The sequence below is a fragment of the Xyrauchen texanus genome, chromosome 28, assembly GCF_025860055.1.
Source record: "Xyrauchen texanus isolate HMW12.3.18 chromosome 28, RBS_HiC_50CHRs, whole genome shotgun sequence".
In the NCBI taxonomy this organism is placed as follows: Eukaryota; Metazoa; Chordata; class Actinopteri; order Cypriniformes; family Catostomidae; genus Xyrauchen; species Xyrauchen texanus.
Window position 1 is genome coordinate 22,652,112 of NC_068303.1, and position 25,845 is coordinate 22,677,956.

At 36.9% G+C, this 25,845-nt stretch overlaps 2 protein-coding genes and 1 pseudogene across 2 annotated transcripts; 1 reads left to right on the forward strand and 2 right to left on the reverse strand.

The window, feature by feature from the left end:
• LOC127622342 (uncharacterized) lies at positions 1-12,478 on the reverse strand. Its single transcript, XM_052096422.1, has 5 exons — positions 12,349-12,478; positions 11,091-11,523; positions 7,804-7,973; positions 5,856-6,198; positions 1-5,604 (listed from the first exon to the last, which is right to left on the reverse strand). The coding sequence occupies exons 2-5, from the start codon at positions 11,155-11,157 to the stop codon at positions 290-292; spliced, it is 5,895 nt and encodes a 1,964-aa protein (XP_051952382.1). The 5' UTR covers positions 11,158-11,523; positions 12,349-12,478; the 3' UTR covers positions 1-289.
• LOC127622345 (beta-sarcoglycan-like) lies at positions 11,914-21,351 on the reverse strand. The gene is made up of 7 exons (XM_052096429.1): positions 21,307-21,351; positions 21,083-21,164; positions 18,634-18,843; positions 17,650-17,835; positions 17,347-17,538; positions 16,296-16,427; positions 11,914-16,201 (listed from the first exon to the last, which is right to left on the reverse strand). Exons 2-7 carry the CDS (start codon positions 21,095-21,097, stop codon positions 15,992-15,994), a joined length of 945 nt encoding a protein of 314 aa, XP_051952389.1. The 5' UTR covers positions 21,098-21,164; positions 21,307-21,351; the 3' UTR covers positions 11,914-15,991.
• Positions 21,271-25,845, forward strand: part of LOC127622494 (mitochondria-eating protein-like) — a 6,918-nt pseudogene continuing 2,343 nt past the window's right edge.

Genomic DNA, 25,845 nt, shown 5'->3' on the forward strand with positions numbered 1-25,845 from the left:
CTTTGGGTTTTTTATTTTTGCTATTTCATACAGCTAAAATCAACAGAAAGTGATTACATTTTTATACAACACATTCTTATTATAAAAATTCATACTTCGTTTTGAATACTTAATTCAAAGAGTACTGAGCTCATAATATGATAACTTTAGGTTATGTTCACAGTTATATTACATTTGTATTTACAATACTATGTCAGTAACCTCTCATTAGTTCCACAAGCTTACAAAGACTAGATTTGAAAAGGATCATAACGTTGACAAAATTACAAGTCAACATATGCCTCTTGATCTAAATTAAAAACTCTTTATTATTAGGAGTTGCTGACTTTGAACTGACTGGTGAGATATTCCTCATTTTAAGGCCCTGTAATCCTGGAACTTCGGCTACATCTGTGCGTCTAGATGTTACAGGATTCCCTGTAGAGACATTGCTGTAAGTGATTTCTGTGTGGAATGATGTTGCTCCTCCATAATCCACAAATGAGCTACTGTCCTTCTTTTCACCCTCTTGTGTCAAAGAAGATAGGGAATCAATGCCGAATTGGTCCAATGCCTTTCTTCTTTGCTGGAGTAAACGTCTCCGTTCTTGCCTCTGACGGACTTGAGAATTGTCTCTCAGATACTCTCTGGCATCCTGCTCAAGGGAAGGTGGGGTTTTTTGTGGATGGGACATCAATTCCCTCAATTCTGGTTTTAGGCCAGTCTGTTCTACCGATCTGTCTATAGACTCTCTTGTTATAATGTTGTCTTTGTAACTAAAATCAGATCTCCATGATTCAGATTCAGTCTTTATTACTGAAGCAGACCCTTTTTTCATTAAGACAGGTGATACCTCCATAAATGAAGACTTAACTGGGAGGTGAAGCTCATGCTGTTTGAACTCAACAAATCTTTTTACCTTCGGCAGTTGATTGAAAGAGGTGTCTATCTGTCCATAGAAATTATTTTCATAATTTTTGGGTTGAACATCATGTTCAGGTAAGGAACAAGGTTCTGTTTTTACCACTGGACCAAGATGTTGTGTGTTTAACCTTTGAGATTGTTGCAGAGTTTGAAGAGTTGATTCAGCTTGTGACTGAGTTTGAGAATATGATTCAGACTTTGAGAATGCAACGTATCTCTTTACCTTTGAGCTTTTGTCAAGAGATACACCTCTAAAGAAATTGTCATCATTACTGCTTTGTTTAACATCTTCATCAGATGAAGTGCTGTATCTCCATGTTTCTCTAGCTTCTTCAGATATACTGACTTTTTTATTTGAAAGAGCACTTGTTGACTGAGCAGGGGAATGGCGTTCAGTCGGTGTAAAATGGATATATTTTTTAACTTTTGGTACTCTGTTGAGAGATGCTCCTGTTTGCCCAAAGAAATTGTCTTGCTTAGCAGTTAGTGTGGCATCATCCTCCGATGAAGAGCTCATTCTTCTTGATTCTGTTTGGTTCTCCCTGTTTGCTGGTTGTACATCATCTTCAGTTATTGTGTTGGATCTGCTCAATTCTGTTTCTGTCAACTTTATGGGTTTTACCTTGCTTAAAGGTGTAAATGTTGACATCGCAGGTGAATCATTTTCAAATTGTTTAAGCTTAATGTATCTCTTTACTTTTGGGACTTTGTCAAGAGATTCACCTGGTTCTTCAATGGTATTTCTATTATTAGTAAATGGTTTAACATCATCTTCAGATGAACTGCTTGATCTCCTTGTTTCTTTAGATACCCCAGATATGCTGACTCTTTGAGATGAAAGAACATTTGTTGCCTGAGCAGGGGATTCACTTTCAGGCTGTGTGAAATTAATATATCTCTTAAATTTTGGTACTCTATCAACTTTTGGTACTCCTAGTTGGACAAAGAAATTGTCTTTCTCAGTAGTTGTGACATTATCCTCAAATGAAGTGGTCAGTCTAGTTGATTCTGTTTTAATTTGCTCCTCAGGTATACCATGTAGTGTATTTGAAGAAGTGGTGTGAGGTACAACTGGTAAATGAGAAATAGGTTGTTTAAATTGAAGAAATCTCTTTATTTGTGGTACTCTATCAAGAGAGATACCTAGTTCTCCAAAGAACTCATTTTCCTTTGCTGTAGGATTACCATGATTCTCAAACGATGAACTGGTTCCCCTGAACTCAGTTCCCACTATCCCAGGTATAACTACCCCTGAGGTTGAAGAAAGAGATGTGGACTGAGTTTGGTGTGGATGAGGTTCAGGTCCCTTAAGCTGAAGATATTGTTTTACCTTTGGTACACCGTCAAACGATACACCAATTTTATCAAAGAAAGTATCACCATTATTCTGAGATCTGACATTATCTTTAGAGGTGCTGGAATGCATAGAATGTTTTTCTCCCTCAGATGTGGCCTCAGCTTTAGGGGAAGAAGGATCAAACTGTTTAAATGCGATGTATCTTTTTACATTTGAAACTCCATTAGAAGATACCCCTATTTCCCTGAAGAAGTTTTCTTCCTCCTCTTCCTGTACAGGGGATGTATCAGTGTTATCTTCAGTTATCTCATGTGTCATCCTCTTTGTTGAGGAAGAAGAAAATGCTGGCAGAGTTGGACAATGAGGTTTGGACTGTGTAAACTGAATTGATCGTTTAACCTTCTGCACTTTATCAAGATACATGCTTTTTTGCCCAAAGAAATTGTTGTCCTTAGGATCAGGTTTGACATCAGACCTGATAGGTGTGCTTGAACTTGTCTCCACCTCAAGTTTCATGGTTGAATGAGTTGAAAATGATAAAGTTGGAAAGTAAGATTCAGGCTGATTAAATTGAATGTGTCTCTTCACCTTTGGCACTCTATCAAGAGATACATCTATCTTCTCAAAGAAATTGTCTTCTTTAGATGTGGGTTTGACTTCATCTTCAGATGACGTTCTTGAACTTGATTCGAGTTGTGCCAAAACAGGTGAAATACTTTGTTTGTTCAAAGGCTGTGTTGTGGAATAAGGATCAGTGTGTGAGAATTCAATGTATCTTTTTAGTTTCTGAAATCCATCATAAGCAACATCCACTTGCCCAAAGAAATTTTCAACTTCAGTGGTTTGTTTGGTGTCATCTTCCAATGAAGAACTGGATCTCCTGGACTCGTTGTTTACTATAAAGTCAGGTGTAACTAACTTTTTGGTTAGTGGAGGAGATGGCAATTGGACTTTAGGATGAGGATTAGAATGTGAGAAGTGAATGTACCTTTTCACTTTTGGTTGTTGATTAAGGGATAAACTCTGTCCAAATAAAATGTTCTCCTCATTTTTTGCATTGAGACTACTTTCCTCAGATGAAGAGTTAAGACTTGTTCTTCTGGATTCAGATTCTGCATTTTCTTTTTGTGCATTTCCTGTATCTTTTGAGGGAAGAGATGATAATTGGTTTGGTGATTGAGAATCAGAGATTGCAAACAAAATGGATTTTTTAGGTCTTGGCAACTGATCAAAAGACAGCCCAATACAGCCAAATAAACTGTTCTCATCAGTAGTTTGTTGGACCCTTTCCTCAGGTAACTTTGTGTGCCTGTTGAAAGTTGGACCAATAAATCCTACAGTTCTTCCAACATCTACATTATTTGTTGACCCAGTTCGGACTTGTGGTTGAACATTCCTGTTATTTGCTTCATTTCCGTGTCTGTTAAATAATAGAGCACTTAACGCTCTTAGACCAGTTTTACCTTTGGTACGTTTCTCCTCAAATACATCTGTGCTGCTAGAGGAGTTGTCAAAGTCAAGGTTGAGGACGTTGTCTACGTTTTTGCTTGATGTGATGGATTCTGTATTTATCCCAGGTTCTATTTTAATATCTAATTTTCTTGGGTACTCTGTAAATTGCTCTTCATCTTCACTGGAACTGTCAGTACTTAATCTATCAGTATCATGGGCTCTATTCAGTCTATTTTGTTTTGTCCTATAGACCGGATGGACAAGGTATTGTGGAAGGCCCTCATGACTGCGATTTCTTCCTGATATGTTCACATAGAAATCATTCACATCTTCACTCTTGCTCTTTGTTTCATCAGTAAGCATCCTGTCATCAACACTGTCTCCATGAGTAAAAGTCAAATGGATGTCATAAGGGTCCAAGGTGATGGTCTCTTGTTTGATAAGAATTCCAGCACCCTGTTGTGAGTTTTCATTTCTAGTGATATCTTCAACAGTACTGAATCTGTTAAGAGTGGCAAGGCTGGCACCATTTCCTGTATCTGATTCAATAACGATCTCTGATTCTTCCTCCAACACTGAGTTTATTGTATAATTGTTTGGTCCACCTTCACTATCACCACATTCACTTGAATTAGAGCTTAGTATGTCAGCGTGCTCAAACTGCTGTACACTTTCAACAGAAATGTTTTTACCAAATTTTTTATCTAAGTATATTTTGTCAGAGGGTGATTCGGGTTTGTGTTGCCTCCATGTGTTATCATCTTTCAATGGTTGTACTAACACAGAGCTGGAGAGATCTTGAATACTTGATCTTTCAGACCCTTCATTGAAAGAAAAGCTCTCTCCGCTGTCATTCCACAATTCTGGATCCAAATCATCAACATTCTGTTCTGTCAGCCTGGTTAACCAGTCTGAAAAGGTCTCTTTTGTAAATCTTGATATTATAGCCTTTTTGTTTGTTTCAATTGCAGATAAATTGACAGTAGGAGGGTCAATGCTTTGTTCAGCGGAAAAGTTAATCTCCTGGCTTTGTCTTGAGTGTGATGATTCTGAACTGTGTGATGATGATGAACTGCTTCTTCTCTTTAATTCGAGGTCATCTGCATCTGGAATTGGCTTAAAGTCCTTGACATCTGTATTTTGAGCATTTGTTCTCTCTTCTGTTGAGCTGGATGCCAATGACTTAGTATTAATTACTAAAGCATTAACTTTGCTCTCCTGCAGTGCGCTACTTCTACTGCTGTCTGCTCTTCCTCTATGCTTCTCCACCTCAGGAGAATTCTGTCTCCCATTCTTTTTCTGTATGTTCTCATATGTAAGATCAACCTCAGTGTTGCTTTCAGAGGAACCATCTGGACCATTATCTTCTACAGTGACATAATAAGGCACATTATTCCCTTGTTCCTCCACTTCTGTGATTCCACCAAATGTAACTCTCGAACCGACTCTCACTTCTTGTTCTTGGTCACTCTGATCAGAATATCCCTCATTCACATATATCTGGGGTCCAGTGGAAGAAGTCCTCGAGGCTGTTGGAGGAGTAGATTGCCTCTTGGGTCGTATTCTTTTCCATAATTTGTCCAGCAGTGGTCTCAAAAGAACACCAATGATAAAAGCTACAATGAATGTGATGATGACAGAGAGGCACACAGCAAGGACAAAATCTGACTCAGACCATTTCTCCTGCCGTACGACACCATCAATCCTTTGCACATTTATATTCCCATCTTGCCTAGTACTATCATCTGTGATAGCTGGTGCATCCCTACGTTGTCTTGATTCACTTCCTATTTTGTAGACATGTAGATAAAAAACTGAGATGTGCTTCCACTGGAGACCCGAAACACATATGTAAAGTCCTGCATACTCCTCTGTGATGTCCTTAATGAGAAGCTCTGGCTGATTATCTGTAACTTGGCCGTGCGGAGTCCACCAATGAAACTGCATGTAATCTGGCATAAAAGAAAAAACAACAACAGGGAATTTATCACCAAATGTATCAGAGCTTAAATTGTGTGCACAAGTTTTAGGAGTTGCATTAATAATTGAAAAAAAAAAAATTGGTTGTATACTTAAGGGATAGTTGACCATTTTTAACAACATGAAGGTGATTTAAATGATGACAGAATTTATTATAATTGTTTGTTTTTTTGGTGAACTATCCTTTTAAGAGACATAGAATACATAATATTAGAAGTAACACCTTGACTGCCATTACAGCAAGAAATTAATATCTGCATCCCTTCATCCAAAATCACATTCTGATAGTGAGCAGATGTGCTGTAGTCATGTGTTGGACAAGTGAGATCCGAGTCCTTCAGATGAATCAGATCTTTTCCAGAATGTTCTGGTGGAGAAGCACACACCACTTGCCAGGAAGCATCACCCACTTCAGTATCAAAGACTATCCATCTTCTCAAGGTCTGTAAGTTGCAATCACATATCCATTTGTTAAAGGAGACATCCACCAAGGCATTCAGGTTCCTCAGAGACTGGTATGCAGGGACAGGTATGGTGGCCAGGAGGTTATAGCTCAGATCAAGGACCTAGATGGAATAGTATGTCAAAGATAATGTATGTTAAAGTTTGTTCAAAAATTAAGTAAAGCTTTAGTTAAGATGTACATTTTTTATGGTAACTTGTCTAGATGATTTGATATATGCCATAACTACAAAGTCTATAGCAATTCCATCCATCCATCCATCCATCGTCAACCGCTTATCCTGTGTACAGGGTCGCGGGGGGCTGGAGCCTATCCCAGCTAACACTGGGCGAAAGGCGGGGGACACCCTGGACAGGTCGCCAGTCTATCGCAGGGGTCTATAGCAATTACCAATTATAAACTGTCAAAAGAGGGTTCTTGGAAAACAGTGTTGCCATGTCCACTTATTATAATAGCACATATTATATCCACATAGCACAAAGTATAACTGACCAGTAGGGTTGGGGAGTAACAGAATACATGTAATGGGATTATGTATTTAATATACAAAATATAAGTAACTTCATTCCACTACAGTTACAATTTAAATCATTGGTATTTAGAATACAGTTACATTCAAAAAGAATCTTGATTACTGATCAGATTACTTTGTGTTTTATTGTCATTTGTTTCATTTAATATTTAGTCCTTTCAGATGGAAAACATTTATACATATAAATTATGTGATCCAAAGTGCATTTGAACAGCGGTGAAACACTTTCTTATGATGTGTTCATACGAGCAGACAGAGAAGTAAGTTTAGAGCACAAGAAATAGAAATAAACCTTGTGTAAATTGTCAGTTTTATGCTAAGCTAAAATCCTATTTCTAGCCATTTTACATGCACATATTACCAGACTCGATCATATTGTTTTATTAAGAAAATTCACATTGGATCATAATTATTTATATTTCTAGTAAGATCTTTGATATTAGGGCCAAAATCATATTCTTGATAATAATTTTTGTATTCTTTTCCTGTAAAAACTTCTAAAAATCCTTAAAACAAGATCAATTTGATTAATTAACATGTGTATTTGTCTTACTGTACTGGCAGAGTTTTTATAGTCAAAACAAGTGACAAAAATCTACCAGTGCTGAAGAAGTAATCTAAAGTATTCAGAATATGTTACTGACCTTGAGTAATCTAACAGAATACTTTACAAATGACATTTTACATCATGTATTCTGTAATCTGTAGTGGAATACATTTCAAAAGTAACCCTCCCAACCCTGTTGACTAAAAATAGCTGTAACAATCTATATAATGACATTATTAATTGGTGTTTGTTTTAACGTTTGCCCTGTGTTTTCCTTTTTTCCATAGGCGTATGTGTGCATGTGTGCGCAACAGAGAAAAATGTATTTATTGATTTAGAGGGCCAGTTGTTTGTGTGAAGCATTTTAATAATTATGGGGAAAAGATTATTTATGCTTATCTTGGGCTTGTTTGGTCAGACCAGTTTGTATGTTTTTCTTCCACGCACTGGAACGTTTGGAAAAGACTCTGATCCAATTGTAATACCCCACTAGGGAGAGCAAACTCCCAGACATGTTTAACAAATCACTTTTAGCTCATAATGATTTACTCATGTAAAAGAGGACAGTACCATGTGATGGATATTAAAATTAAACATAAAGAAGTGTAACAGTTTTGAAGTGGCTTTACCTGGAGCTGTTTTAGGTCTATAAAGGCATGTGGGTGAATGCTTCTGATGAGGTTATGCTGAAGATGGAGCTCTTTCAGATTAGTGCAGTTGGCGAGGTCAGCAGGAACTAGCTCAGATATCTGGTTATAAGATAGCTGAAGAATCTTTAGAGACTTCACGCAGCCCAGTCCTGATGGAAAAATATTCATGACAAGGTAAACATATGATGCAATGATTAACAACCATACACGAATAGACCTTCTAGTAAAATATCAGTGCATACTTTCGGGGTTAGGGAGTTGCATAAAAAAAATATTTTTTTATTAGTTTGCAAAATCAGAAACATTTAATCAGTATAATTTGTTTGTGCCATGCTCAGATATTGTCATAATACCTACTGAATATGGCCTATACAGAATGTTTCTATGTATACTATATCCTTGGCCAAAATCCAAATCTTGATAATGCATCAAATGGAAAAAGAAAAAAAAAAAACAATGGATGGCTGAAAAGAAACTGTGTAATGGAATAGGTGTTATCAGATTGACTGATAAGATGTCTTATGGGAGTGTCTCACAAAGCAGAAAGATACACCTACAAGTGGTTTTAATTGTTTTAAGGTCAAGCTTTGCCAGGCTCTGGGTGGTAATTGTCCCACACAAGTCAAGTGTTTACCTGCACCCAGACTTATCTCAGCTGTACATGTCTGGTTAGGCCAATATATGTTTTGCCATAGCAACACCTTACAAAGACAAAGGTGAGTAGTAACATGCTACATTTACTCAGTGAAATTTAGTTACATTTACTTGAGGGTAAATGTTTTGGAGATAATGTACTTTTAATAGTAGGTTTGATTGTGGGTAATTTGACTTAAGTAAATTTGTAATAAAAATGTAAAACCAATAAAAACCATACTATTACTATTAATGTTGTTACATTATTGTTTTAATTCACTAAGTGTTAATAAATGCGTAATTTATTGAGAGATTTGTTTATTGGACTTTTACAACACCTGGAACTTTACAGCTCTGCAGCAGTAAGAGCTCAAAATAAACACTTTCTTCACTCCAAACAATGAATAAGAATTAAGTTATGTGATGCCTTCATTCAACACCTAAACAAGCAGAGATTTCAGCATATGGAATTATGGATCCAACTTAAGAAAACACATTGTGGTAAGTTGTGGTGATAATGATTTTATGGGCTTGTTTGTTATGGTTATGGTCAGTTTCAGGGTGATCAGTGCTTCAATACATCATTGCATATAACACCATGTCTACACCAGAAGAGAGAGATGCCATGTCGCAAGGCTGTCTACACTGGACGTGTCAAAGTGAACGTTCTAATTTTAAATGAGTGCAAATACTGTATTCCATATAATTCCACTATTATAAGATCATTAATACGGCAGGTATAATAATTATAAAACAATTGGGAAATTGGAATTAAAAAATAAAATACATTTAGATAAATTATAGCATGTTCCACCACTGCAGGACACTGTTAAAACTGCTTTAATGCGTGACCCAGAATCATGAACCAGAAAACCAGTGGAAGTCTTGAACCATAAAACTGTAAAAGTACTGGCTGTGGTATGCATGTCAGAGAAGAGAGATGGAGAATTTTTAGCATATTTGAGGAAACATATTGACTGTTGAGCTGAAACCTTAGAGACTGCTGGACAGGGGTTTATCAGAGAGACAAAGATCTGCTCTGAATCATAAAGAGCTGAAAAACACTGAGACACCATCATCTTTCCTAGCTCACAGTGCTCAGAGGCTGCCTGAAGTCTCCTGGATTCGGATCTGCTAAAGAGCTTAACTTAAATCAAAGAACACAATTTAAAACATTATTCAAATGCTTTGTTTATAATCAAGCCTAAGGGAACATATTCCCTTTAAATTTGCAGGTTGGTCAAAATACAAGGACATAATAAATTACTCTGGAATGTGTTTTAGACCATTATTACTCTTTTACAGCCGTTATGAGGCACTGGAATGAGGCGCCCATTCCTTGTAGTTATGTCACAGGTGAATATTTAACTTCCTGAGGGTGGACCATCTGACTATTTTAAATGGAATCTAACATCTCAGAAAATCCCATAATCGCACAGAGCAAAGTTCCACTGATGATGCAGTCATTTACCACAGGGTGGAGTGTGTGTGTGTGTGTGTGTGGGTTTTGTGTTTATGCATTTGTATGAGAGAAAGAGAGGCCTGTGATTCTCAAAAATCCAAGATTGGAGTGAGAAAAAAAGAGATATTTAAATTATTTTTAGAATGAATAATCACGGTTTCAACAGTGATCTACATGGACATAATTTTATGAGTAAGTATTTAATTATTTATTTTTAAACATGATAAACGATCATATTTTATCTAATTACACAATGATGATTCATCGACTTTATAGACATTACAGTTTTATCATCTGTTAATGCTGATCTTCTGTAAAGCTGCTTTGAAACGATGTGTGTTGTGAAAGGCGCTATACAAATAAAATTGACTTGACTTGACTTGATAATTTGATGTTCCGCTATATTTTCAGAGTTTGGACATTTATTGCCACTTGCTGGTGGAATCTCCAAACTTCAAATGCAGGAACTGAGTTTAGACTTTGCGTTGAAAAAATACATGCTTTTGAAACATCTTAACGCAATGACCTATTTCTCAGGAAAATTGCAAATTTTGCTTTGCGCCTCTCCATTAACATACAATACACCCACAATTTGCTCGCATACACACACACAGACGAAAATTGCACTTAGAATTAGTGCTCTCTCGAAAAACAAATAAGATGCTGTTATACATGTTAACATGACCCTGGTGTGAGAATAACTTCGTTTAAATTCATTTTAGTGATAAAATCAATTACAAGGTTTACCATTATTATATTGTCATGGCAACAAAGTTGTTATTTTGGCTATAACTTTAAACAGATAAGGTTAATACGCAATTTTATAATGCATAATGTTTACGTCTTGTGGCTATATTTTGAAACAATGTGTATTTGAATGTTTATGGGCTGGCCACATTCACTTCCATTGTAAGTGCCTCACTGAAACTGTAATTTTTGCTTTTAAAATAAACAAGTGATTCATTTTTTGTGGTAATCATTATGCCATAAATGCTGTTGATTTGGCTTCACTTGTATTGAACACAGAACAATACTTTAAGGTAAAAATTGCAGGTTACAACTTTTTACATTGCTCATATTTACATGTACATTGTAGCATACTCATTACTAATGCTGGAAGGTAAAGTGTAACATGCTAGTATGTTTACAAAAATTTGATTGGTGCACATACCCCTTGGAAGATTTTTTAAATGGTTTCTTTCAGCAGACAGTAACTGAAGGTCAGGTGCCCATGACATGCATTCCTTCTCCACTTGACAGGGTCCTAGTGCCTGACCATTCCTTCCTCAAAAAAAGAGACAGACTCTTCAAAGCATTACTTCCCACCCAGAGGTGCAGGAATCCCTTCAACTTCACATGACCAGAACTGAGAGGAATCAATGTACGCAGGGCATTATCGGATATGTTCAAGGAAACTGCAGTTGCTGGGATGCTTGCTGGAGCCATGGTTAGGCCCAAAGAGGAACAGTTAAGGAGAGGACCTCGCTGGCACAGGCAGGGAACAGGACAGCCATGGGAGGTGGGGAAAGAGTTTGTGCCCCAGAGTTGGAGAAGGAACACAGCCACACCAACCACTGACCTGAACGCTGACATTATAGTCAGCCCTGAACACAACAAGAGACAATGGAAGTTTTAAAATGACTGCTGTATGGTACAAAGGACAATCTTTTTACTGAACATTAAATAATTTTTAAAGAAATTGTTAAAACAAAATATGAAAATTCTGTCATAATTTACTCACATTAATTAAAACCTGTATAATATTCTTATGTGGAACACCAAGGGCCACTTTTTCAATAAAATGGCAGTGGATAATGCCTCACTTAAGCACCCGAATGTATTATAAAGTAGTCCATTTGGCTTGTGCGTCATCAAACCTTCTGAAGGCAAACAATAGGTTTTAGTGAATCAAACCGATTTCATTTGTTAGTGAAAATCTTGACGTCTGTTGCGAGTTCATGAGTGCATGAGAAAGGCTCATTCACAGTGGCATGTCTGATCACACGAGAACTTGCTTTATTTTTAGCTTTAATCAACACAAAAGTTCTTGCGACAACACACACACACACAAAAAAAGATGACCCAGGATATTTATAAAAACATTTCCTTTTCTGTTCAACATTTGAAAGAAGGTCATATAGGTATGGAACAACATAAGCATGAGTAAATTGTGTCAGAATATTCATTATGAGCGAACTATTCCTTTAAACATAAGTGGTGAAGTCGACTGAAATCCATTACATTGCATGCAAACATTTAAAGATAAGGTTATATATATTTATACAAATTATAAATTATTAAACCACAATTCTGTACTTGACCAAGTTTAAGGGAAAATTTAAGTGAAAACTTTATATGTTTAATAGATACACTGCATGAAAAATATGCTTACAATCATAGCATGGGTGAAGTATTAGTTCAAATCTAACCTTTCTATGACAGCAATGCTCTGGTCAGCTCAGCTCAGGTAATCTTGTGACTGTAGATCTGAGTAATTACCAACAATACACTGAAAGTGACCATGAAATTCTTTTACTTTAACTCCAACTTCCCTAAGATCAAAGTCTGAATAGTGTTATGGCACCTGAGACACACAAACACACACCTTTCCACAATCACTCACTTGCCTCAGTTAATGTCTTACCTTGGTTGCTCCCTCCCAAGAATTTTTATGACAGAAAATTACATTTTCAAAATATAAAAAAATAAAAATAAAACATGAAATGTTAATGTTAACTGTTATGTTGCCTAAATGAAAAAAAAAGGAGAAAAAAAATAGATATGATTTGCTCTGGGAGTGATTTCAGTTGTCATCCAATCATTTACTTTAATACTTGACATGCAAATTAATATCTTAGCTCAGAGGCCACATGATAAAGTTTGCAATGGCAAAATATGCTTAACATTTGTTATCTTTACAAAGGATCCGAATGTTTGTCTGACAGTCCAAAGCATCCAAAAAACATAATTTTTTCAAACAAAATCTGCATTTTTCTTTATTAACAATTGCAATATGAAAGCATTGGTTTTCTCTTTCTTTCAAAACAAGAATTGTGACAAACGTCTGACATTACAGTGTTTTCCTAAAAGATATGATATGTGTACATATCATTAGAGATCAGATACAGAGATTTCGAACACAACATACTACTCCACTGCAGAGTTTAAAAGATTAAAGTCACATCTGACATTTGTCTCTTAAGCACAGGTGATCATTAGTAATGATTATGTTGGAACGCAACAACAATATTTAGTTCAGGAATAACCATTAAAAAAAGGCAAAAATAAATATCACACATGTAGCAAGATGAACCAGGTCAAGTAACGGTTATATTGCACAAAATATCACACTGACATAACATATATAATTATCCACTCACTGTACACTTTATTAGGAACACCTGTACACCTTCTTATTCCTGCAATTATATAATCAACCAATCGTGTGTCAGAAGTGCAATGCATAAAATCATGCAGATTTCTGGTCAGGAGCTTCAGTTAATGTTCACATCAACTATCAGAATGGGGAAAATGTTATCTAAGTGATTTCGACCATGGCATGAGTGGCTCAATCCAGGTGGCAGAGGACAAGTCTCAGTTGCCTCCACTTCTGAGATGTCAATCTGCACATCTTATCACAGGGTTCTTCGTGCATGACACCGTGGCGACTCCCAGCATGTGGAGACACATGCTACTCTCTGCGATCCAAGCACAACTTGCCACGCGCCCCATTGAGAGTGAGAACAATAAACGCGACCACGAGGAGTTCACTCCATGTGACTCTATCCTCAATAGCAACCGGGCCAATTTGGTTGTGTAAGGAGACCTGGCTGGAGTCACTCAGCACACACTGGATTCAAACTTGTGACTCCATGGGTGGTAGCAGATGGGCTGATTTGAGTATTTATGTAACTGCTGATCTCCTGGAATTTTTACAGGATCTCTACAATTTAGTCCGAATGATGCCAAAAACAAAAAACATCCAGTGAGCGACAGTTCTATGGATAGAAACGCCTTCAAGATGATATAAGTCAACGAAGAATGGCGAGACTGGTTCTAGTTGACAGAAAGGCTACAGCAACTCAGATAACTCAATTGTAGTGAGCAGAATAGCATCTGAGAATGCACAACACGTCAAACCTTAAGGTGGATGGGCTACAACAGCAGAAGATCATGGTGTTCCTAACTAAGTGCTCAGTGAGTGCATATCGTAGATACTTTCCGTTTTTATCTTATCAAAAGAAATGCTATTGGTACACATCTCCGAACATGTTATTAAAAAAAAATTATTAATCCATGGCACTCTAATAAGGTAACAGTAACTGGGCGCTATTATACAATCCATGAAAATATGTGCCACAATTGATGTATCACTATCTACTGTTTTTATTAAATTACTTGTGGCTTGAAACCATTTGACTATGCCGATGATAGAGATTAAATATGTTTTTTTTAAAGGCAGAATGCTAAAATCATGGCAAAGTTAACATATGTGATATAAAACTAATTTCATAATATATCGTAGGCCATTTAGAATATTACAACACTGTAATGCTGTCTAAGAAGGATGGAATAGGTTGTCCTATTCAGGCTAAATTATGTCATGTTAAAGGAATATTCCGGGTTTAATGCAAGTTAAGCTCAATCGACAGCATTTGTGGCATAATATTGATTACAACAAAAAAGCATTTCTACACAACAGGTCCCTCCTTTTCTTAAAAGAAAAAAGCAAAAACCTGGCTTCCAGTGAGGCACTTACAATGCCAGTGAATGGGGGCAATCTGTAAACATTAAAATACTCACTGTTTCAAAAGTAGAGTTATATATGTCAATGTAAGTATAGTTGTGTATGTAAAATTATAGCCAATTTTACAACTTTCTTGCAATGATTATGTAAACCCCTAAAACCCTAAAATGCCTGTAAAGATTATGATTTAAACAACTTTCTTGTTATAGCTAAATGATACATAAGGTTTAACAGAAGAATTAATGTAAGTGCTTTTATAAAATTATAAGCTTCACATTTCTGCCTTCAAATTGGCCCCATTCACTTCCATTGTAAGAACCTCACTGTAATCTTGATTTTTCCTTTTTTAAAAGAAAAGGAGGGATGAATAATGCTTTTTTTTTTTTGTGCAACATTATGCCAAGAATGCTGTCAATTGAGCTAAACTTGTATTGAACCCGGGATCATTTTTGTTTTTATTGTTGGGCATAACAATATTTTATTGTTGCAGTTCTTTGTCATATGAATATATTTCAATGTTGAATTTGAAATACATTTTGTTAACTTTTGTTCAATAAAATGTTTAATACTTTGTTGGGTAGCCACTTAATATCCAATGTAAAATTGGGGGCCTTTTGGACAGATCAGAGTGAAAAATTAATTCAAAGCTGCTCTCATACAGGATACTGTATATGCAAATACATTTACAAAAAAAAAACTCCTATCATGACTGGTTTGAATATTCTAACATGGTGCAGGCAATGGTATAAACACAACTAGCAGGCAGAGCAAACATCCACACCAATCAAACAACAGCCCTCTCTTTATGTGCCCATTTGATGGTTATAAATGAAAGGAGGGGATCATAAAAGTGTGTATTAACATTGCTCAGAAAATTACAGGACTAAATTACTGTGCTGTGATACACTATATAAAAGCACATGCAGTGAAGTGTAGGCAGCTTAAAGGCAGTAAAACACTGAGATGAGCCAATGATAATGCAAAGGAACTCTCGGCCAATCTATTACATAAAAGAAAACTGGACTGTTTGTGCTGGGCCGGGTTTATGGTTATAGCAGACTGATTATCATTGTAGGGGTGTGTGTGTTTCTGAGACCTCCAATAAAGTGAGACAATAATTGTGTGAGGGTATATAGTGTTTTTTCCCCTTGTATATATTAATATTATAACTGTTGTCCAGTTTTTCTCTGAGGATGGTAGTGTGAGTGTACACACATATACCAAAAAAATAGATTATCTTCATAGTAGCTTTTGATGATCAACTGCACATACAAAGATTGTTAATGAGCATGTGCATGCGATGTCCTGTGGTATTCTTCCTTCTTTTATAGGTGTGCTGCTCCACAAGGGTTATCGGAGGTTTGGCAGCCCATGTTGGAGTATTTGACCTGCACTCTGAACAGGGTCCCATCTGCACACATGCAAAGTTTATACCTCTCCAGACCCTCGTTGAAGTACAGGTCTCCCCCTAGAGAGGAGTTTGGTATACGTGAAGGACTGAACATCACCGAGCCATTCAGAATAATGCTGTTTTCCTGTAAAAAAAAGACAAAAAAATAAACATCACTTTAAAAAAAATGTTTTTTGTTATTTGAAATAAAATAAAGAAATATGTTTCATCCAACTTACGGCTTTCAGCTCAATGCCCCCACCCACGCTGAACTCCACAGTTTTGCCCATGATGTACACGCCCTCATTGCCACGAATAATGGCTTTGCCATCTCCTTTAATAGTGAGGTCAGAGGATGCATTGCTGGTGATCTGCAAAAGATGGCACTGAGTCACTATCCATATACACCCCTTTTAAATGTCTGATCAAAAGAAACCGACTAAGACTATCACATATCAAATATATCAAGACTGTAAGATTTGTTCTGACATTCGAGTCAACGTTGATGTCGACAGTTTAGCAAGAAGCAAGGTATTTATGCAATGTGATGTGATGTGATTAGGTAACATTACTGGTACCGATCTGGCATTGTAATAGCATACTAAATTGTTCAGATGTCTTCCTATATAACAGCGATTATATAACAGTTAGAACCCTTTACTGAACTAGTAGTCATCATTTGAGTCTGAACGAGACAAAACATCTTGTTCGTAAACAAACTTAATGATTCCGTCATCTGCTGACTGACTGAATGAGAGGAGGAGCTGCAAGTCCTTCTATCAGTTTGTCAATCTCGTTCAACGAGAAAAGGGGCTGGATGAAATGAATAAAAGTGAGTGATGACCACACATTTCAATTGCATATTTATGTTATTGAAACTCGTAATTGTTTTGTAGACTAGTATTGTTGTCTTGTTTTGTATAGCTTGAAAAAGTCATGCTCACCAGTTCAGAATATGATAGATATGCTTTGTTGTAATTTGGGGGGGAAACGCTTAGGCTGCAAGTCTCTAGTATGTTAGTTGATGCAAATTTTAATAAAAGATTATTAGACTTGTTCTGTTTGTGAATGACTGCTTTTGGTTCAATGTAAATACTAATTCCAAACGTAAAAGACGGTTATTTGGTGCCATATACAGGCGCAAAGGTGAAATTTGAGGAATGGTCAATGAATGAATCTGAACAAATTGTTTTGGCGAATGGATTCAAAAGACTCGAGTCACTGAGATGAATCAAAATCACCACAACTAGTTTGCCTAGCAGACCCGTGAGTTTGGGTGGAAACGCTCACCCTCTCAGTAGAAGCTTTCTTCACGTTGAGAACTTTGACCTCTTTGGGCAGGTGGAACTCATGGTTGTCAAAATCTGTGCTGAAGAAAGTTTTCTGGGTGCGGGGGTTAGTGAAAGAGATGCCCAAGTCGCTAACGATAGACGTCTTGTCTTCCTCTACGCTCAGCTTTGTGTTGCCTTGTTGGAACACCACCTGTAACTCGCACACAACAGTCAATCAAAACATATTTTCTCACAATCACACAGACTATAAAGATTTGACAATAACGTTCAACACATAGAGTCAGACACCAAGTTAACTGACTGGGTTATTGTTGCCTGTGATGATAAGGTCCTGGTCCTTCCTGCCGCCCACCGTGCTCTTGTGCAGCGGGTGGACCACTCCCATATCAGCTTTCTGTTTGAAACGTAGCAGCCCACTCTCATGAAACTCCATACTTTCGCAACCTCCAGGACCTATCCGTATCACCGTCCATATCACAAGGGTTATCTTTAAATGACAGAGGGAGAGAACTTATGTATTTACAATGCACAATGATTATGCTTAGCTACAGGTTGTAAAATCTATAGTGAGAACACCGATGAAAATTCTTCTCTTTTACACATTTTTTATTGAATACAAAATTTTACATTAGAAATAATATTAGCATAAAATGAAATTATTTCTGTCTCAATGAATTTCAGTATTTGCTTTGTCCCCCTTTTGATTTAGTGACAGAATTCACTCATGTTGACATGAAGTTAAAAAACCTGATGACATATAGCATGTTATCCCAGCATGATTTGAGAACGTTCCAAGGAGCATCTTGTGTGCATAAATGGAAGCAATGAAATCTGACCTTCAGTACGAAGGAGTTAATAAGGTCAATGTCACAAATTTGCTTATATTTGATTAGTGACCTGTTTTGCTAAACGAAATGCAAAACTTTCAGTTTATTTCCAAATTGATATGAAAAGAATCCCTGATACTCAGTCATCTCAGACATTTAGTTTCTGTGCTCAAGTGAACAGTAGAGATGTGTTAAACTCATTCTGTATAATGTCATAGTATATTCTACAGTATCATATATTCACATTCAAATAAATATTTTTGAGCATGATATTCAAACAAATTTTCATTTAAACTGCTCAATGAGGACTTTAAGACATCACAGACATTATAGCATAATTTTCTGTTAGAGCGTAATTTTTTGTAAAGCTGCTTTAAAACAATGTATGTTGTGAAAAGCCCTATACAAATAAAAATGATAACTTGAAATAAAAAAAAAAAAACAATCAATAAACTCACAATAAGGTTAATGAGAGCAAACAGAAAAAGTAGGATGACAATGCCGATGGCAATGATGCCCTTACGACCCCTCAGTCCTGTCTTGTGGAGCCTCTCCTCCTCAATAGGAACATATCCAGCCTTAAAATTACTGTTGTGCTCTTTATTTGCTGTCCTGCGCTCAATAGCTTTCTCCCTCATGGACTTCTTCACTGGCGCATTTGAGATTTCCTGAGGAAACAACGAAAAAGCAAGATTAGAATATTACAATTATTGCAGGACAGTGCATAATTGCTGCAAGAGGTCTGTCATTAGACGTACACCATCAAGAAACACCTTCAAAACATGCCACTACTCCCCTTTACTTCTATGGTTTTTAACCTGACATTTTTTAACCTTCTTTCAGTATTGAGTTGTGTGGTTGGGTTTAATGTCTAGTTATGCCAGAATGCATTATGTATTTCAGAGCCCCCATAAGTATTTAAGCCACACTTAATATATAGTATTATTATATTATGTAATACTTACTACATACTTAAAAAATATAATATAATATTACACTGCCTGACAAAAAAAAAAATCACTGTTTGGATTTAAATAAGTAGATACTTAACAGCCTATGATTGAATCATTATATGTTTCAGCTGGCAACAATTATTTAAACTCTAACTATTGCAGTGTGCAGCTTCTCATTTCTTAAACATCCATGTCAGAAGATGTATCCCGTGGTCATGGAAAAGATGTTACTGTGTTTCAGAAGGGGCAAATTATTGGCCTGCGTCAAGCAAAGAAAACAACTAAGGAGATAGCCGAAATCACTGGCATTGGGTTAAGAACTGTACAACGCATTAATAAAACCTGGAAAGATAGTCGTGAACCATCAGATTCGCAGATGAAAGGTGGTCGGAAAAAATCTTGAATGATCTTGATTGGAGAGCACTAAAACGGTTAATGACGTCACATCGTAAAAATCGACAGTAGAACTCACAGCTGTGTTTAATAGTGAAAATAAGAGCATATCCACATGCACAATGCGATGAGAATTTACAGGATTGGGACTAAACATCTGTGTGGCCACAAGAAAGCCTCATGTTAGTGGGGCTAATCTGAAAAATTACTTCAATTTGCTAGGGAGCATAAAGATTGGACGTTGGAGCCATGGAAAAAGGTAATGTGGTCTGATGAGTCCAGATTTACCCTATACCAAAGCGATGGGCATGTCAGGGTAAGAAGGGAAGCACATGAAAGGATGCACCTGTCATGCATAGTGCCCAATGTACAAGCCTCTGGAGGCAGTGTTATGATCTGGGGTTGCTTCAATTGGTCAAATTGGTCACAGTTGCTTCATTATGTGGCAAAAAAATGACTTCAGCTGACTACCTGAATGTACTGAATGAACAGGTTATCCAATCAATAGATTTTTTTTCTTCCCTGACGGCACAAGCATATTCCAGGACGTTAACGCCAAGATTCATCTGGCTCAAATTGTGAGAGCGGTTCAGGGAGTATGAGGAATACTTTCACTCTTGAATTGGCCACCACAGAGTCCTGACCTTAACCCCATTGAAAGTCTTTGGGATGTGCTGGAAAAGACTTTACGGAGCGGTTCGACTCTCCTGTCATCAATACAAGATCTTGGCCAAAAATTAATGCAACTCTGCATGGAAATAAAGGTTGTGACATTGCATAAGTTTGTCGAAACAATGCCGCAACAAATGTGCACCGTAATCAAAGCTAAAGGAGCTTCGATTTACTTCACTGTAATATATATATATATATTTTTTTTTTTTCAGTGTATCTGCTTTTGGGGAGAATTTTGTATATTTAATTTGGGATTATAGTTACATTTATTCATTTAGCAGACATTTATCCAAAGTGAGGATATAGAGCTCAACCTACCACTGTCACAACCTACTGATTTCAAATTCATGTCACTTCTGAGGTTTCATATAGTAATAACTATATTTAAGTAACACAAATATATTTAAGGTTATTGAGAGGCATATGTTTCTGTCACACATCAGTCTACCACAACAATTTATCACCATTTCCACAGGGTTTCCACAACCAAATAAATCTTCTTGGAATTAATCTGCTAAATAAAAAGACAGTGTTGCTGTTTCAGGAATGTATGTGAGTGGGACAAGAGTCCTTCTGTCTGCATGCATGCCTAAAAATAAACGACACGCAAACTCCTTCCTGAGCAATGAGAACATACGTATTAGCGCAGAAAATACGTTTTATTTTATTTGAAATACTAAAGTATCGACATTTAGTCTTTTTAACCAACAGTAAATATACAGGCAAACGAAAACCTGCAATAATGAGTTATTTTTTTTTTCCATAAACGCACTGGACACAAATCGCGCATCCATATTTATCTATCGCATTCACAGGCATACCATAGATTTACGCCAAGATAAGAATGGTTTAAAAGGAATGCAGAGTACGAAATATTTACAAAACAGACCTGCTCCGACGCCATGTTGCCCTCCCTCTCCAAAATCACAGTACGGCCTTTGACAGCTTCACACAGCCTGAGGAGCGAACCACTGCGGGAAAACCGTTATCCCAACAATAATCATAAACAACGAAACCTTCATTTAGATTATACAGTTTAAACATAAATATAATGAACATTTTGGTTTTCTAAAGGATATGGGCCACTGTTTAAGAAGAAGGTGAGTTACTTACAGAGGGCACGGATTTGTTGGATGGTTTGTTCCTTTAAAGAGTCGGTTGTGACTGTATAGGATGGGCGATACCACTTATTCTATTTTCGACCTGCACCAAGTACTTTTAGGCCAGTACCGCCAACACAGAAACCCAATTCTATTAATTCTTTGGAAAAAATTAGTAACTTAAATTATTACTTACATTTTTATATGTATGTATAGGCCTAAACAGAAAACTATTAGGCTGCTTTGATTACCCTTAAAAAATAGTTAGGATAAGCAATAAAACTTCAAAATGAACCATATTATCATATGGATACTATAACTAAATCCAAGTAATCATATAGATACTACAGTAATGCTGTAGTAAAGCAAAGGTTAATTGTATCAAAACCTTGATTACTGCCAAAACAAAGAAGAAGAAGAAAACATGGTTACTACAGTTGTGATTAATAACTATTACTACAGTAAACATCCATGGTAAATTTTCATAAGGATATAATTTATTAAAGAGGATTACAGATCATTATCAATGTTTTAACACCTCTTAATTTAAATAAACCGGTAAAAATTGTCACAAAAATCCATTATAATACAAATCACATCTATTTGTCATTTCTTAGTGTGAATAACTCCAGATGTGGTTTTTCTGTCATTAATTCAGGGAATCTCTGCTCCCTCTCTGAACGAGCACTATGACTGAAAGTGTGAACACTGTCTGTCTGCTGGTGTATTTCAGCATTTCTGCGTGTCAAGATGAGCGGAAGAAAAAATGGTTCCGGTGTCACGCAACAATTGGCTAATATAATTATTTATTTTTCCACTTTGAAGCTTATGATGCATTAATATTCATGTTATCTAAATAATAATATAATTACTTAAAACAAATTTGATTGAATCAATATTTTATGCGATAATCGATATTCTTGATACAGTATCGGAAGTATTGATACTTCAGTATCGATCCGCCCATCCGTACTGACTCGCCATATTCACCATATATGCCAGAAAAGCTAGTGCGGAGCCATCCTGAAAATATTGTCTCGGAACTTCCGTTCTAGCCGTTGCTATATAGAAATATATTGTGTTTATGTCAAAGTGATATACTTCATTGTGTGTGCACGCATGTTTGGATTGCTTTAACCCCTCTTTGTAAGTCCCGCCTTCTCGCACAACAATTGGTCGATTATAAGAGGCTCGCAGCAACTATTGGCGAAATTCCTGCCTGTCAATCTCTCCTTCCTCCGGCGGATGGCCACGGCTGCTCCGTTGGGATGGACGGCAGTGGCGAGGCACTGCAGTCGGCCCGGCCCGGCCCTGCCCTCCGCCATGTCACATTCTTGCTTACTATTTTAAGAATACTTACGTACTGTTTTTGGCATACTATATAGTAGGGAAGTATGGATATTCGGACGGCAACGCCTGATGCAGTTGATTTATGAATTTATGTCGTCTTAAAATGTAAATATAACAAAATTAAGTGATATATCACATGTCATATTATTAAACCAAAGATATAAATGGTTAAATTAATAATTTCTCTGTTCTGTTTTCTCCAGTTAGCTCATAAGCTATCTGGTTAGTCTATTAGCATAATTTCTCCATTTTAATCATGTTTCTTGTCACGGTCGCCACCAAGTGATATGGCGGTATGATTGTATCCTATAGAACCAGAGCCGGATTATCCATAAGGGCACTTGGGCCAGTGCCCAGCGGCACCAACCATTCACAACCACTAGGGGGCACCACATGACACAAGCTTTAAAAATATTTTTCGTAAATTGTTATATTATTAAATTGAAATTCTTGAAAGACCATACATGACTTGTTTATGAACACTAATTTAACAAAAATAATAATAATAATAATAAATTATAAATAAATGAAGATTACATGACCACTATCACTCCCCTCCCCAATCTGTCACAGTTGAGTTGGTCCACAACAATTACGCAGCAAATGTGTCATTTTTTAACGGCTACTACAGAAAATGAATCAAAATCCAAAATGGACAGACGGCAATTGAGTGGTTTCAGCAAAAGAAGATTAAAGAAAGAGAAGGATGCTAGACGCTTAGCTACAATAAAAAATGTTCCAGGGATCGACAAATTTTTTGTTAAATCACTAGTTTTTTGGGAGAACACGGAATTGCAGACACCAGCAGCACTAAGTCTGACACCGCTGGCGCTGCTAGCGGGGAGACGCAGCAGCTGCTAATGTTAGTCAGGGCGTCGGCGATGACCGCCAGGCTGAATGAGGATATTCTCCTTGTCCTTGGGGAGACAGGAGCGAGGAAGACTCGGGTGAGGAAGAGGACATTAATGAAGATAAATATTAGGGGTGGGACGGTACATGTAAGTTATTCAGTATTGAACCGAAACGGTACGGGCGCCACGCCTCGGTGCACGAATTTACACGGAGAATACACGGTATAAAAAATAAATAAAACTAAATAGCGTATACATATCGCTCTATTTCGCGATAATGAACAGTCTGATCAAGATTGCAATGCTGGAGTGTGTGTGTGTTTGTGTGTGCGCGCGCGTGATCTAACCTTTTTTTTGGGGGGGGGGGCCTTTTGAGGTATAGTGCCCAGGGGCACCACACTGTCTTGATATGGCCCTGTATAGAACTATTAAGTTGCTATATTTTCTATATATAATATTACAAACTGTTTATGGGTAAGGATTGGTACAGTTGTTGCGTTGCGGCGGAACTCCAAATAAACACTACAAACACAGTGTATGAATGTGACATCTAACTGTTGTAAGATCTCAGCATTTCACCAGTTCTTTGAAGGGGTAACTTAACTTGTATTAGTGTTGCAGGACATAGAGCTTTCTCAAATATTGGGAGACTTAAGGCAATTACACACTAGGGAAAGTTCAGACCAAGCGTTTGACTCATTGGGAATGCAAAATGAATCTCTGTTTAAGGAATCAGTTGAGTTAATGATTGAATGACTCACTCATAACATAAAGGACTCTCGTTTATTGCCACCTACTGGTGTGAATATGCAATCTCCAAAAATGGTCAGTGAATGAATCTGAGGATGAAATCACAATAAAATCTCCACCATTATTCAGAAAGCCATGAACACAGAGAAGTGGAGTGATGAAAAATAGTAACTGACCCATAGAATCTACAATAAACATTCATGTAATAGCCAAGGAATACAGATACGTCTTCAGGCATGATTTAAAAACAGGAAGGGAAGGGGCAGACCTAACGTCCCGAGGTATACTCTTCCGTAATCTAGGGCCAGCAACAGAAAAAGCATGATCCCCTTTAAAATACCTTGCGAGTGTGAGGTATTTGCAGAAGTAATTTGTCAGTGGATCTGAGGGTCTAGGGGATTGTTGATAGCTCAGAAGTTCTGACAGATAAGAAGGGGCCACACGATACAGAAATGAGTGATTTATACCCATATCCAGTGCATTGGAATAGTCAAGTCTAGATGAGATCCTAGGTACTAAACCCAGAATATTCCTTTGAATAATCTAAGGTTCAAATGCTTGTAAAGTTCTATGTAGCTTGTTGTCTTCCCCTTCTCAAAGCTTACTGTTTCTCATGTACAGATTGATCAGGAGCCGTTCACCTAGTCCTCTTTTCTAACGGAGTCACTCCAATAGCCCTGTTAGGGGCGAGTCTCCTACACGCGCCCAGCTCACCAGCTCCTCCCGGCATGCCCGCTTGGTCTCCCGTTTCTCAGACCTATATGCCACAGTGAGGCTGGAATCCCAGAGTCTCATTCGCAAGTACATAGATGACTTGGAAACAGTCCAGAAGATCATTTTTATTGCTGTTGTGGTAAGAATACTTACAGCAGAATACTGCTGTCGTACTTAAGAATACTGATAAGAATCTGGTTATACATTATGAGCCCTGTGACAGGAAGAATGCTATGAGCCTTCTTTATAACCTCATAAAACATACTAAACAACATATTTCATAGGAATACTTTTTGAAGTAACCTGAACCAAGATCAGACAACACAATATATCTTCTGATTAAAATGTAAAGAGTTAAATTATTGTTGCCATATCAAAATATTGCCTTTCTTAAATGTCAAATGATGAATTACACTTTTGATGTTATATTTGTTGTACTATCTAATCAGCAATGAATATCTTGGATTGTAACTAGTTTTTTTGTTTTGTCCAATAGGATTCATTCCAGGCTGCTAAACTGGCCTATCGGCAATTTAAAATACGTGTGAGAAAGACACTTTCCTCCACTCACATTGATCCTGAGAGCCTGGAGGATGCAGTGGTGGATTACATAGTGAGAAATCTGGACCTGTATGATGTTCAGACCAGTGTTAATGTATGTATGACACCTCCACTGCAGCAAACACTGCAACCTCTTTAGTTAAGAGATTCTGTTTGAAATTCTTGATAAACAGAATCTAAATAATCCTTCATTTGATCTTCATTTCAAATTGAACATTTCAAAATCTAAATGCTAAAAATGAAAATTATCGCATAATTTTCTCACTTTCAATGCATCCCAGATGTGTATGACTTCTGTAGAACACAAACAAAGATTTTTTAAATAA

Coding starts and splice junctions, on each gene's coding strand:
- LOC127622345 (XM_052096429.1), bottom strand. Junction 17,539..17,649: donor TCACAGGCAACAATAACCCA/GTCAGTTAACTT, acceptor TGCGAGTTACAG/GTGGTGTTCCAACAAGGCAA. Junction 16,428..17,346: donor AGAAAGCTTCTACTGAGAGG/GTGAGCGTTTCC, acceptor CATCTTTTGCAG/ATCACCAGCAATGCATCCTC.
- LOC127622342 (XM_052096422.1), bottom strand. CDS start 11,157: ATGTCATGGGCACCTGACCTTCAGTTACTGTCTGCTGAAAGAAACCAT. Junction 7,974..11,090: donor TTTAAAAAATCTTCCAAGGG/GTATGTGCACCA, acceptor TTTTTCCATCAG/GACTGGGCTGCGTGAAGTCT. Junction 6,199..7,803: donor TAGACCTAAAACAGCTCCAG/GTAAAGCCACTT, acceptor TATTCCATCTAG/GTCCTTGATCTGAGCTATAA.